General features: G+C 38.8%; 1 protein-coding gene across 2 annotated transcripts; it reads right to left on the bottom strand.

Annotated features, from left to right (window-relative positions):
• Positions 1-39: 39 nt before the first annotated feature.
• On the bottom strand, positions 40-11,426 carry ttc21b (tetratricopeptide repeat domain 21B). Of its 2 annotated transcripts, XM_023405568.2 has the most exons (29): positions 11,263-11,426; positions 10,783-10,912; positions 10,565-10,675; positions 10,280-10,446; positions 10,051-10,173; positions 9,754-9,911; positions 9,092-9,176; positions 8,848-8,946; positions 8,535-8,727; positions 8,347-8,444; positions 7,764-7,964; positions 7,467-7,596; positions 7,228-7,385; positions 6,499-6,723; positions 6,146-6,384; positions 5,657-5,729; positions 4,050-4,160; positions 3,830-3,968; positions 3,416-3,522; positions 3,035-3,223; positions 2,703-2,813; positions 2,527-2,608; positions 2,283-2,433; positions 2,039-2,200; positions 1,736-1,931; positions 1,196-1,420; positions 922-1,042; positions 757-824; positions 40-675 (listed from the first exon to the last, which is right to left on the bottom strand). In XM_023405568.2, exons 1-29 carry the CDS (start codon positions 11,284-11,286, stop codon positions 598-600), a joined length of 3,954 nt encoding a protein of 1,317 aa, XP_023261336.1. In that variant the 5' UTR covers positions 11,287-11,426; the 3' UTR covers positions 40-597. The 2 variants fall into 2 exon arrangements, with proteins under 2 accessions (XP_023261336.1, XP_087029897.1); XM_087173771.1 differs by having other exon boundaries at positions 2,283-2,608.
• Between the last annotated feature and the right edge of the window lie 3,140 nt (positions 11,427-14,566).

The raw sequence follows: 14,566 nt of genomic DNA on the forward strand, positions 1-14,566 counted from the left end.
ACAAATAAATAAATAAAAGATCAGGCCAAAGAGCCACCATCATATTTCTAAATAACTTTATTTTAAACATAAGTTCAAAAGTATAAAAACAACTTTCACAAATATCTACATCCTAATATTCCTCATAAGATAAAACATGTCAATATTGATTTTCATATGAACTGAAGGGAATAATAAGAAAAAAGTATATTGAAAATATAATATGAAAAAAAGAATGTATCATGTATAAGATGAAATAGGTTCTCTATCAGATGGGAAAAACATTTAAATTTTGATATATAAAGCTTAAATGTTCTTTCATTTAGACAATGCCCCTCTGCAAGAGCCCCCTGCTCTTTGTGAGGAAACAAAAACCTGCATGTGCCTGAATCCCCCCCTGCACTCTGTTTTCCCTCAGGACTGTCAGCACACAGCTATTCATATACTGAAAAGAATTACATGGTGTTTAATAAAGAAAGAAATAATGCTAATAACTGCACATTCTTTAAACTTGACAGTAAAAGCCAAACAATAAAAGTTGATTCAATCAGGGTTAACTAATAATTTTCATCACAGAAACCTAAACATAAGCAGTGTCTCGCACACACACGTCTAACACTACGATCTCAAGGCAGCACGAGCTTTGTCCAGGATGTCCTTTCGTATTCTCGGATAATTTGGATGAGCAGACAGAACCTGCGGACGAAAGCAAACATGATTCATGGGATAAAGACTGTTTTGAAGCTCTTCAACTGTAAACATCCACAGGTGTCTCACCTTATGACACACATCTATGGCATCAACATGCCTCTTTGCTTTTAAGTAGTTGAAAGCAAGCTTGTATCCTGCAATAAAAACAAAACAAACATTACATGTAAGAAATTCTCTTTATCCACGTTGTAATTATAAACTGAACTGGACATGTGATTTTAGTTGCCTTACCAATAGTTGGGTTAGTTCGATTTCCATATTTCCAAGCCAGTTCATATTTGACCGTTGCATCACAGAATGCCTGCTCTTTTTCCAATATGTAGCCCAGATATTCATGAGCTTTACAGCATGACTGTGGAAAAAAGGTGCAATTATTATCACAAAGTACTTAAACTAAGAGACGGTCTCTGCATTATATCATGAAAAGATTTTTTGTGAATTTAATTGCCTTAAATTGCCGTAAACCACATCATATTTAAGCAGTGACAATATTTTCAGTACTGACCTTGTTATGATTGAGGCATCTCTCCAAGAGGTCCCTGGCCATGTCATTCTTCCCCGAATGGATGTAGATGTCTGCCAAGAGCAGCCAGCTCTTCTCAAACTCATCGGCGTCAACAATGCTCCAGTTCATTTTAGCTATGCGTTTGAGCTGGTTCCTGGCTCGGGGAGTTTGTTTTAGCATCATATAAGCTGTCGCCATGGCCAACAGTGCTGGGACATGGTCTTTCTGAATTCAACCAAAGAATTCTGGTTATTAATCTGGCAACACCTCTCGCCATTGTCCCACTGCCATTTGTTTACACCAAAACCATACTGACATGACTTCAGTACATAATTTGAAATAATAAAATGTTTTTTTTGTTTGTTTTTTTTTCAACAAATAAAATTAAAAAAACTGAACCACAGTGCAATGTGCAGTTTATTACCAAATGAAATGACTGACAGAAAGAGAGAGTCTGAAATAATGCACGGCTCCTGGTGTGGGTATATTTACACAAGAGAGAGTGATGTAAATCATATGCACCATCTGGAGTTTACTTACCTCATTGTTTGCAATCTCTGTGAAAACACTGAGGGCTTTCTCTACATTGGCCTTCTGTTTAGTTGCCAGAAAGCAGTAGTTCTCCAGGATGCGGAGCTGTATGTGTCCGCCCGGTGTCTGAGGTTTTAACTCCTTCAGCAGCTTCTCAGCAGTTCTAACAGCCAGTTGCTCTGACTCCTGCTTCTCTGTGGAGTTCCTGATGAGAGACAGGTGAATACTACAAGTAAGTCTGTGGGTTTAAAACAGAGTATATATACTGTATAAAGTCTATTGTTTCACTTGTAAGCTCCTACTGCCGCTCACCCAATTTCCCCATCTAAATTCTCAAATACTTCCCCTCCCATGGTCTCATTGTCGGGGTTTAGGTAGATTTCAATCATGTTATACACAGCGTTTTGACCCCAATCATTGTCTTTCCGTGCTTTGTTGAAGTGTCGCAGGGCATCATTAGGTTCTCCTGTATACCTGAGAAGCAAGCAAAAGATTAATCACATAATGCAATAAACTTGAAACAGATGTCACCATAATCTCACTCTTTCAAATTTACCAAAGATAAAGTCCTTTGCAATAGTTAAATCCAGGGTCGAACTTAGTCCTGGGAGAATGTTTTTCTGCCATATCAAGAAATCTGGGGACTTCTTCCAACTTCCCGGCCCTCCTCAACAAGTCAATAAGACGTGACAGAGTTGGGTAGTTGTCTGAAATTACAATCATGAATTTGCATTTACATTCAGCACAAATTTGTGTGAAAAAAAAAAGAAAGAAAGAAAAGAAACTTTGCTCTGTTACACCTGGTTTGCGCTCCAGGAGTTGTTGAAAGTGGAAAACTGCCTTTTCATAGTTCTGCTTCCTAAACATAATGTCAGCCATCATCTGAGGACAAACATATGGAAGAAATTAGTTCTATATATTTGTTCCAAAGAAAAGGTTATGGTCACAATTGTGGTGGCAGACAGACGGAACAAACCAGCGTTGCGTCTTCATTAAACTGGTCATTCTTCAGAATGACGCTGCATTGCTCCTGGCACGCATCACTCTCATCCAGAGTGAGGTACAACCGAGCCAACTCCAGCATCACCTAGGAACAGAGAGTGCATTCATTTCAATGAAGTTGATGTGACAAGATTATTTGTGAAATAACGTAGGGCAGATTGATCAGGCCTTTTGCTTAAATCAAACTATCAACAACTAAGATCACAAAATTTTAAGAACACAAAGATGCAATGCTAAAAGACGCCAGAACTTGTTAACCGCAGCTGCAGTGACTACACAGAAGGTTTTTGATTCAGCTGCACTGACCTTGCGATCAGTCTCACAATACACAAGAGCTTCTTTGTAGAATTTGACTGCTCTCTCATAGCCCCTCTGACTTGTGTAGTGTTTAGCGATCTCAGCACAGATCTCTGCAGCAAGCTGCTTCTGCATGGGGATGGCGTCAGGCTGCTCCAACTGCACCCGCTTCAGCACCTTGGCCTGCACATCCCGGGCCTAGGAACAGCAAATACACAACCGCATAATAATCATTATCATAATCATCTCTGTAGAAACAAGTAAAAGATTATTGCAATTAAAGAAAGTTTGCATTATTTTATGTGACAGGTAAGAATTCTTTTGAAATAATCCTGCTAAATATTTGATCCAAAATGTAAAAAGATGAACCAGATAACTGGAAACACTTACTTTTTGTAGGGAAAGTAAAGCTTGCTCATTTTTCTCAACCTTATTTTGGATCTTTGCCAACAGGACCAGATAACGACAATCATCTGAGAGCGCCGGTAGTTCGTTCACTGGATAGAGTAGAAAGACAACAATAAACGATTTTAAAAAATCAGTAAATACTTTATTTTAAAACAGAGCAGAGGGAAGTTTGGATTTGTTTTACACATTCAAAGAAGTTTGGTATTTCCATAAACAGTATTTGCTAATATGTTCTTTCCATCTTTGCACCAAGTTATTTATACTTATCACATCTGTACGCAAACTGTCCTTTTGACTAGATTCTCGTTTTTTATTGTGGTGTTTGACGTCACTGTGTGTGTGTGTGTGTGGGTTTGTGTGTGTGTATGTGAGTAAGTATTGTGATGTCTTAAGTACCTGGTTCATGGGCCAGAGCTTCATGCAGGACTCTCTCACAGAGCTCACACTGCTTCATCTTCATCAGCAGCTCAGCCAGGTCATAGCGTAGGAAGTTCTGTTGCTCAGTTTTCAAGGCAGCTTCATAGTAATTTATTGCCTGTGTAATAGCCGCCATATGTCAACATTGGTTTGTCTGTGTGCGAACTTTGTTTATCTTTCAATGAGTGTGCAAACAAACCTTGCCGTAGTTATGAGTCTTGACCAGGGCTTTCCCAATCTTGCTGGCTAAAGCACCATCTTTGGGGTTTTTCTTCAAAGCATACTCATAAACCTCAATGGCTTTCTCTGGCTGAGGATAAACACATGTGACAAGAAGTGATATCAAAATTAACTGTTAGTTTTAGGTTTTTATAAATATTATTCAGGCAGTCTGATACGTTTCATTATTTACAAAATGTTGTGAACGTTTGATAAACATCTTAAAGGCTGTTGAACACTTCAAATTAAGAACTGTTGGATAAAGATACCATATCCGATTTGGCCTTGAATGACGTCATCTTACCCACAACAGCAGTATGCATTAACATGACTGATTTTAGGAGGAGGCTTGGGTTGCTACCCTTCAAATCACACAGGTGACCAGACCTCCTCGTCTTTGACTTAATGATTAATCTGAAACCAATGCTACAATCATCAGCATGTCACTTACATGAATGCACATTGTGTCCCTTTGCATTTTCAACCATTATTTATGATGATGATGATGATGCTTCATTTAGCCTATATAAGACGATAAATAATCACTGAAAATTTATTCTTGTCTAATTAACATTGTATGTTGTGCATGAATGTGAATATTGTTTTTTTTTCAATTATTCCATCCTAGTTGATGTATATATTTATTTACCTTTAACCTATTGGTTAAACATTCTGTGGTAACTATTAACCCTGTTTCCTCCTTTATACAGCCTACATAAAATACTGTGTCCCAGTCTTCCACTGTAGGGTGTCATTTTTGCTCAGATTCTGTTTACAGGGAATGAGCTGTTAATGATTCCCTGTGAGCTGCTATGCAGTTAGTGATTTTTTTTTTTATTGATTAATGTAGTCCTAAACATAGCTGTTTTAGCTTCTTGCTGTTGTGTGCTTTTAACTTTAGTTCTCCATTTTCTTTCTCAGCACATTATTTTCCAAAAATATTTAACTTTTTCTTTCATATTTGAAATATCAACTTGAAAAATAGTCTACAATTTTTCAGGTTTTCCAGGAAAACTGACTGTATCAAATATGTTACAGTAGTAGATTAATGCATTTTCATTCTGCCAAGAGGGAAGTAGATCTGCTTATTTAAAGTCTACTGTTATTTAATGTCCTGTATCCTGTATTGTTTGAATTGTTTTTCAATTGTATAAGTTTGATAGCCTAATAGAAATGTGGCCTTTTCATGGTCCAGCTTAAAACTGACTCCTCTTTCACAAATATGTGCAGTAGCATTGTCAAACATTCCTTGAATGTTACAAATTTCATTCTCAAATGACTCTGTTACAACTGCAGGGTAGAGGGACCCCCTGTGTTCCCTCCAGACAATAATCATCCAAGGTAAGACCTTAGTGATGGACTTCAATACAGCTCCATCACTGCACATTAAAAGGCTACATATTGGCATTTTGGAAAGGTTATATGTAACATGAGGATAAGGTAAAAGATGAGATAAAAATGTGCTTAAACAAACCATAACAAGAATTTAGTTATTTGAAGCAGGTGGTACTTTTAAAGCCATTCTAAGTTGTTATGGGATACAGAAAATATCCCATAGGACTCAGCTGAATCACATCTCACACTTACTTCTTGAATGTTCATGTAGGCATCACCTAGTAAGAGATATGTATGAGGGCTGGGCAGCTTCTCCACCATTTCTCTGGAGAAAAGACAAAGATACCGCATCACATATGGTGTACTTCATTATGTAGACATACTGTGTGTCTCTGCTGGTCTGAGGTTCAGTCATGCTTTACTACGTCTCAGCTGTCAAAACAAATAGCATCAGAGACCAAGAGAAGATTGGAGGCAACTAGAGGAAACTGCAAAGTTTTTCTTTACAGTATGGATGGCTTCTGTTAAAACTGTTTAAAATTTGTGGTCTAAATCCTTCTTTAGGCTGGATATCCTAGAGTCATGTATGTCATTAAGTTTAAGCCCTTACTGTCAAGAAAAACATTTACAATACATTAGGTTTCAAATGGAGTACGTGTTCAGCTACTATCTTACATCAAGATCACTTTTAGATTCCGGTGTCCTATTTTTTGTTCATTTGGATCCAGATTTGCAGCTCACCTGTAACAGCTTGCATACAGACGTTTCTCTTTTCTGTGGTTCACATATATGTCTGCCATTTTTTCCTTGGCTTGGATGTAGTAGGGCTGCTCAGGGGTAATGTTTCTAAGCATACTCAGTGCCAGCTCGGTGTCACCACGCAGCAGAGCCAGGTCTGCATTGGCAATAGTGACACGTAGCTCCTCAGGCGTGCCCGAGAACTCATTGATGGCATCTTGCATCACCTTTGCTGCTTCATGCTGAAATACAACATCAATTCATAAGCTAATACTGTACTTTTTTCCTCAAGGGCAGACACTGGTAGAAATCCAAAAGGAGTACTAGCCTTCTGAAGTCAAAACTCACTACTTTACCTGTTCGCCGTTGAGCCACAGGGCCTCAGCTAACTCCAAGAAGACAGAGACACAGTCTGCAGGGCTCAGCTCAATCTTCTTGCTCTTGGACTTGGACGAGGATCCAGCTCTGCGGACACCCGGAAGACTCATGGCCATCTGCAATGTCTGAATAGCCTCCGTCAGTTCACCCATTTTCTTCTTAGTCTGAGCCTTGATCAGGTGGTACAAAGGATGGTCTCGAATCTGAAATGGGAAAGAAGTCATGATCCATTTGGACATGCAATCCCTGCAGTTGAATGATATTTGTCAAGATGCATGTTCATAAATCTATCAAGCAAGAAATAATATTCATCACAGAAATCCTTTTGATCAGTGTGATTCAGCTGAACTGTCACTAACGACACTGATTTTGATTCTGTTTTAACCTAACTCGTGCTCAGACAACTGCAGCTTTTAATGAGCCCAAACCTGATGATGTAACCCAAACATTTTTGAACTGTTGGCGTTTAACAATGATATGTATTGATACTAAGATTTTGTCACTGCTGATGATAAAACTACCGCTCTCTGGACACAAAGCATATTGACTGGTTTCTACTTTATTCTTCTTTTCATCTACATCCTTCGCTGTATTACACATAAAGGTGGCAGAGCTGCTTCTGCTGTGGGTCAAGCAGAAGCCTGAATGCAGACTGCTTCAAAAAGATTTAGCAGCCACTAATACTATCATCTTGATGGCGATCTTACCTCAAAGTTGTGGCTGAGGCAGAGTTCAAGAGACTGGGAAGACAAAGCGAAGTTACCCTGCAGCAGGTGGATCTGTGCCATTAGCAGATGAGCATCTGCATGAGAAGGACACTGTTCCAAGCAATGATGCAGACTGCTCTGAGCAGCGTCAGTGTCGCCTGAATGAACACAGAAGCAATGCAGTTAGAAGCAACTGGCAGACAAAGAAACAAAAACACTATTTGAAATGCATTACTCACCAGACTGATATCTGACTTTGGCTAACAAGAAGACCCCTTGGAGGAGACCTGGCACAATCTTGACAACAGTATCCAACAATGTTGCACAGTGCTGGAGTTGAGGAGCAGGAGGCTGGCCCTGGGCCGGAGGCTAAAACATCAACAGTAAAAGTGCTATTTACTGGAAAGATTCTCAAACTTTCTTCAGTGATGAGTCAAGAGGATTAAGTATGCATATCCCTATCATACTATCCCCAAATGTGTGAAATAAAAAAGCAGTGTAAAACACCCTGTCATTGACAAGTCTCCCAGTCATACCTTAGCAGCACACAGTGCGAGATACTCTTTGACAATCTCCAAAAGGAAATCAGGGTTGAGCTTCTCAAAGTACTCCACTCCCAGAGGCAGACCCTGCAGTGTGGAGAAATGTGTGTCCACTGCATCGTTCAGCAGGTTGGTCACCTCTTCCTGAGGCTGGTGCTTTTTCACTGCCAGAACAGCACGCAGGTATAGTAGCTCCTAAAAGGGTAGAGAAAAAAAAGAAGAAATTAACTAATAGAAGGAGAAAAACAAAAAAGTTTGGGATAAAATAAAAGACTTAAACGAAGAAAGCAGGGATGAAAACTTGACAGGGCGTACAAGATGGATCAAAGACACAAGCATAAAAAACAAACAAAAAAAAGTCTCAGTGAAAGAATACTGAGGAGTACATGAGTAAATACTAAAGAACTACTGAAGCACCTGCTTTTCTTCTCTTGCCAGATGCTCCTGTTTAGTGTTCAACATATAGTTTTTTTTTAAAGTAAAATTATTCTAAACCAGATTAAGTCTTTTCCTCTTTCTTAATAGAGTAAAAAGACATTTCATGTTGTCATCTGTCAGCATTTATAACAGGCATTACCCCTGATTTTCCAATAGATTGCTGAATCTCTGTGAGAAATTCCAGTTGTTGTTCTGCATCATCAAGGTGGCCCTCTATCAGCTGGCAACGAATAATGCCTGATTAACAAAAATTGAAAAAACGTCAGAATAAAACATATGGACCCTGAGTGTTGTGTAGACAACTGATTAATCATTGTAACATGTTACCAGTCAAAGCAGAAACACTGGTCTCATCCAAAGACATGGCAGTCTTATACCACTTCATAGCCTCCTTGATTCTGCCCTGAAGGACCATCTGGTAGCCCATCTCTGTGGCTAAATCTGAGTCCCCTGATGCCACAGAGAAGGCTCTTTCCACAATCCTGAATGTCTGCTCAATCACTTTCTCATTCCGTCCACACTTTAAGGAAAGATAAACATCAAAAAGGTTGATTACCTCCATGCAAATCAACGACATCTTTAAAAGAGACCTGAAACTGCAGCATTAAGAATGTAGAGAGAATACTCAAAACTGTCTTACAACACGAGTGAAGGCGAGAGACATTCTGTAGGAAAGCTCAGGGTTGCGTGGTTCCAGAATATCCAAGTTGCTGATGAGGTTTGAAAGCTGCTTTACTGACTGACAAGGGACACATAAAACAGTTTCTGTAAATTGATCACCACTTTTTCACAGCTCAATTATAAATTCAAATTTACTATTTTATTTTAGTTCCTGCTGAACTGCATCTCTATGAGTTCAAAGAATGAAAATGGGTGAAGTTTACCTCAGTAATATCTCCATTTCTACATAAAGAATGTAGCGCTAACATCCGTAGTGCCTCCAGGTTATTTTTATCCTTCTGTAAAAGCCTGAAATATGACACAAGGTGCTGTGAATATAATGCATCTCCTTTACTTAATAAGCTTGGATTTCCTTGATTGATAGTAATAGAACATCTGATACTGCTGCAGTACTGTGTTGGGCTTCCAGTCAAATAAAATTAAAACTAAAAGGAATTGTGTGGGCTGCCAAAGAATCTTAAGTATACTGTATGCTGCATGGACCCCTCAGCAAACCTGAAGCTACAACTCCTTGGAATTGTGTTAGACTTCTGCGCTTTGGCTCAAAGGCCTTTTTATGCTGTTTGACACTGGCTATGGTCCAGAGGGGCGGACACAAACAATGGCTTAGTCAGTATGCACTAGTTTGAGGCATCACGCTAGTGTTTCATTTGCACTTGAATGCTGAGCCATTTGTAAAGGCGGACTGTGCTTTTTCTTATGTGCCTGGTGGTGATTACAAATGTTTTTTGCACTTTCTGATCTCAACAGAGACATTGTAACTCTTCTTTAGCCTCTATGAGTTTGAGGAAGAGAGCTTGCACTGGGAGAGATGTGACCTCTGTGTATGATTTGAGAGAGATGACTTAACCAACTCAACAATTACCTGTGTGCTGCGTCTATGGTTTGCTCCCAGTCTTGGAGGCTGAGCAACAGTTTCATCTTCTTGATGAGAGCAGGCAAGAACCCAGGGAAACTAACAATGACCTGGTTAACCATCTCCAATGCTCCAGAGTAGTTCTGACGATATTCATAGTATTGTGCCTAGGACAAACCAAACAAAACTTAAGGTCTATCATACGCACTAGTAAAAACATTGAACATAAGTCTGTTACTCTCTCTCTTTCTCTCTCTCTATGGTTGAGGAAGACTATTCAATTTGAATTTGTATCTCCCATCTCACCTTTCCCATCAGGGCGAAAACATCTGCTTTCTCTTTCAGTCCCTCATCAAAGTGTTTTCCAGCCTTCCTGGCGTAGGCATCTTTACCAGATGTCACATCTATCCAGGCTTTTAGGATGGTCCCCTGAACAGATCAATGGAAGTTTTACAGAAGTCATTTCATACGCTTAAATACTACTGCATAAAGTAATACTGATGCATTTCTCAAACATATAACATCAATATCTCACCTCTCTAGAGCCATTGGAGAGTTTGATCATTCTCTCTGTGTACTCCCTTGCCTTATCATTTCGCCCCAACAGCCAAAGAAACATCCCAGCATGGTAAAGACTCTTGGGAGATGCACTTTTACGATCCTCTTTGACCTTGGCATCAAGTTCTTGAATGACTTCTCTGTCTGTGAATACATACGGTGACACTTATTAGAATATTATCAACAAGTGTGCCCAGTCCTTTAAAAGAGTCTGACCAAACAGCTGTGACCTGAATAAAATGACTACTGTATGCTGGATTACCTGGGTTTGACTTTTTTTTCTCAGCATAGACAAGGGCCATCAATGTGCAGAGAGATATATCCCGGCCATCTCTTATTGTGTCGAACTCTACTGAGGCTTCTTGAATTTGATCTGTAGTAAAATAGCGACATAAATGCATGTGCAGCAGATGGCAACTTGACACTTGTCTGACAAGAAAAGGCTAATGCTATTATTTTATTAGATTCTTTCAAGCTTACCTTGCATCAGTTTACCATATGCATGGTAAAAACTGTAGATAGCATCATTGCTGAATTTCCTCTGAGCAGCTGTTGCAGCGTTTACAGCGTGATTGTAATACTTTTCGTAGCAATAGTACCTGATCAAAGCCTGTGGAAAAATATAAAGAAGGTACTTCGTCTTCAAGGCTTTAATGGCAGTGATAGTAACAAAAAAACGGTTTGTGAAATACGCTCTGCCATATACTGCAGCCAACGTTATTTTCAGAAGTTAAAAGAAGAACCCTGCGTTAGCTTCAGCATGCTAGCTAGTTCACCATTGGCAGATATCATTCGTCGACAACAGCTATTGTTGCTGTTGAACATTAGTACGAACAGTTCACTCTAATTTATCGTTAACTACTTCTCTGTATCAGTTTTGCAACAGTCTCGACATGCTAAACTGTAGCATTACTGTAATAGTAGTTAAGGCTGACTTATCATTAAGATATATGCGCTTACCAACGTTGTGTCTTCATCCTCCATCTTGGCTGAAAAGCCTTGGGCTTTTACCAACCTGAAACAGATATCAATTTACCCTGTCTGCATTGTACTTTGGCATAAAAACGATATTATTGCAGTTTTCGTTGTGTTTTCGCCATCTTGCACTGACTCCTTTAGCGTTGCCTGGTAACTTAGTAACCTACGTAAATAAGTGGGGGTTATACCCTGAGTTTTGCCTTTCAGGCACCACCCGCAACAGGGCTGTTTGTTTATCTCGCCACCTTTACTATAACTGGAGGCGCTAAAACCCAGCCAGAGTTTATACTGTCTTAAAATCGCTTAATATTTTTATTAATACAATTTGTTGGGCGACAATTGGTAAAGCGTTTTGGGTTTGACAACTTGGTAGGGAGCCCGAAATACCAAACTGAGGGCAAAGTTATATATATTTATTGACGCCATCTTTACATTGAATCGAGCTAGTTTGGCTTTATATCTCTAGGTGGCGCGGTCATCCTTTTATAAAATGCTATACTACTAGCTACTACTATTATTACTACTACTACTACTACTAATAATAATAATAATCATAATAATTATAATTATAATTACAATACAACGATTTCGCTGAAAAATCTATATAAGAAAATATGTTTTAAAAAATTGAAATTTAATAAATATGACTAAAGTGAATTTTACCATGCATGCTTTACCTTTTATAAGATGGTATTTTTTGACTTCTAAATGTTGTAGATCATATGAAGATAACATGCAGAAAAAAATATTGCATGCGAAAGTAAGTTTAACCTACTTTGAATATATGGAAATGATTTAAGGGAGTTCAGTGGCTTAGATTACACTCACGGAGGTTGGATTAATGTGGTCAGTAGGCTTGGTTGGACTGGCCTTCTGTTTTCCAGACCTACATCATTTTCTCAGGTTAGGAAAAACATGATGATACAATGATATAATGATGTCAACATCTCATTTTTGTTATTGTGTAATATCAACTACATTATTTTTAATCTCAACCAAACAAGAAAACAAGAAAGTTTTTCTAAATCTCACCTATTAACACAGCTTTACACAGTTTATCATGTGCAGTGGAAACATATTTCCATCCGGCCAGTGGTAATTGTTGGCCCAATGTTATGCAACACCACGCGTATGAACTCCTGATGTCTGTGTTGAGTCCATGGCAGGAGCAGCCAGTGTCCAGCATGGGTGCAACTGTTCCAGGAGAGACCTTTCCATGCCTTGTCAGATACTATTTAGCACTAACTCTGGCAGATAATCATTACTCTCTGCAGCACACATCAATGGAAGAGTAAATCAGGTTGGTATCGAGCTCTGAGCATGTGCAGCAATGGGAAATGTCTGTACGCCGTATCACACATTTTATCTCACAGTTTATTTTACCATAAATGCACATGCTGAATATGTATTCTGCTGAACTATTTTGTCTTTATTCAGTTATTCATCAATCCAACTGGAATAAATGACATTTTTAATAATACTTCTACATGGTAGTTACATGGAAGATAACCGAGGTGTTGTACTTAGCAAAGAGCAATAAATACTGCATGTGTTGTTGCACTTACACAAAATGCATCTGAAAACCTATTAGAGGAAATACTGTGGAATATGAACCCCCTGGGATGTACTGCTATAGCATTTTAATGGCTATATCCATTGTGGTTTGTACAGACCATTATTGATCAAAGAGCCATACCCAATAATATAAGCAGCTCACTTGCTAATAAACTCTTTTATTTCTTTTTCCATATGTGTTGCAGTAAAAAAAAAAAAGCTTGTACTAATTTGAATTCAAAATGTACTTTAAAATGTAAAGCAATCTTTTAAAAAACTTTTTTTGTGTGTTTGTTGTTGTAATATCTTTTGATTGAGAAGGTGTTGTCTGTAAACTGTGATATTTGTGTTATTTTGCTGCTGTGAGTTACTGAGGGAGTGGTTCACTTGAAACAGTGTGTGTGTATGTTGGTGTACAATCCAGTGGTTGAGATACAAAGTGAGTATGCTTGTGTATGTGTGTCTCTCACACTGTGTCTCTGTCTATTAGCACATTGGGAAGGTAGGGGGGAAACTCACCACTACCTAATCTAATGGGATTTTCTTCCCATCTATCTACAGCAAATACAATTACAGAGCTGTTATGGGGAGCATTCTCAGATTTCTTTGTGAATTGTTTTTCATCACGCTCCCCCATGCATGCCAGTGGCGAGATCCCAAGCCAAGTAGACATCCTTTCACATATAGTGTAACATGTCCACATATTATTGCCCAGCTTGCGAGACTCCAAGGGTGGGGACAGCAAACCAACTTCCGACCTCCCGCCCTAATGCAGTCTAACAAAGGAGCTTGATGTCCTGTTGCTGAGCAACTGGCGAGGAGAATCTGCAGAATCACTCTTGATTTACTGGTCATTAAAAAAAAAGCAGCCTGTTAACCTGACCTGTTGCCATGAGTGGGGCTGTGTGCTGGTTTCAGTCATAGGCTAGATTTCATAGTATATTGGCTTGCCTACATCAGCTGATGGATGAAATTATATGCAATGATATTTGTTTTTTACAGAAGAAAAATCTTTTGACATTTTCATATAAACACTCTCTGAGAGCATGGGCTTTCTCGGGAAAACATGTGAGCCATAAAGTACTGTGAGTGGGTGTGGCACAAATTGATAATCACATCATCTGTGTGAGGCAGAATGGCAGAAAAAAATCTGCACTTTACCATCAGTCCTCTGTTTACTGCTTTCAGGATTCAGCAGCCACAATAGGTAAAAGCAATGTTGGATTCAAATGAATATTTGGACTGTTGTTAATAATTAATAAAAAATGCTCCACCCACTTAAGATGCTAATAGTTTCCGGCAGAAGCCACAAAGCACACTCAGAAACCAGATTCTATCTTCTTGTTCTTGTTCACGTCACACTGACATGAAAAGATGGCAAATCTGTGCACATTTTCAGAGCTGAAGCTCCCTTCTTGGCCTGGAGGGACTGAATTTTTTTTTACATCTAGTGTATTGTCATGTCACTCAAGATAATTTGCTTAAAGTCAGACATTCTTAAGTGCTGTCAATATCCCAAGAGAGTGAAGAGATCAATATAAGTTGAACCATTAACAGTGTGAGTGCTCATTGCATTTTGCACATGAAATGGACACTGATAGCTTCAACATTTTACAGGTTCTGAATTGACACTGATGCTGTCATCAAGTTTATAACTGTAAAAGCTGATGCCTAGCTCTTCAAATGAAAATGAAATCTGAAAGTTTTCATGTCAGTCTCACGATTACTCATC

The sequence above is a fragment of the Seriola lalandi genome, unplaced genomic scaffold (assembly GCF_002814215.2).
Source record: "Seriola lalandi dorsalis isolate HSWRI2012SDOR001 ecotype SW California unplaced genomic scaffold, Sedor1 jcf7180002054279, whole genome shotgun sequence".
NCBI classification, from domain to species: Eukaryota; Metazoa; Chordata; class Actinopteri; order Carangiformes; family Carangidae; genus Seriola; species Seriola lalandi.

Excerpts from the sequence above, each read along its gene's own strand:
- ttc21b (XM_087173771.1), bottom strand. The coding sequence starts at position 11,286 with ATGGAGGATGAAGACACAACGTTG. Across the intron at positions 9,912-10,050 it reads TTTTCGCCCTGATGGGAAAG|GCACAATACTATGAATATCG; the intron begins GTGAGATGGGAG and ends GGTTTGTCCTAG. Across the intron at positions 7,597-7,763 it reads TCGCACTGTGTGCTGCTAAG|CCTCCGGCCCAGGGCCAGCC; the intron begins GTATGACTGGGA and ends TTGATGTTTTAG.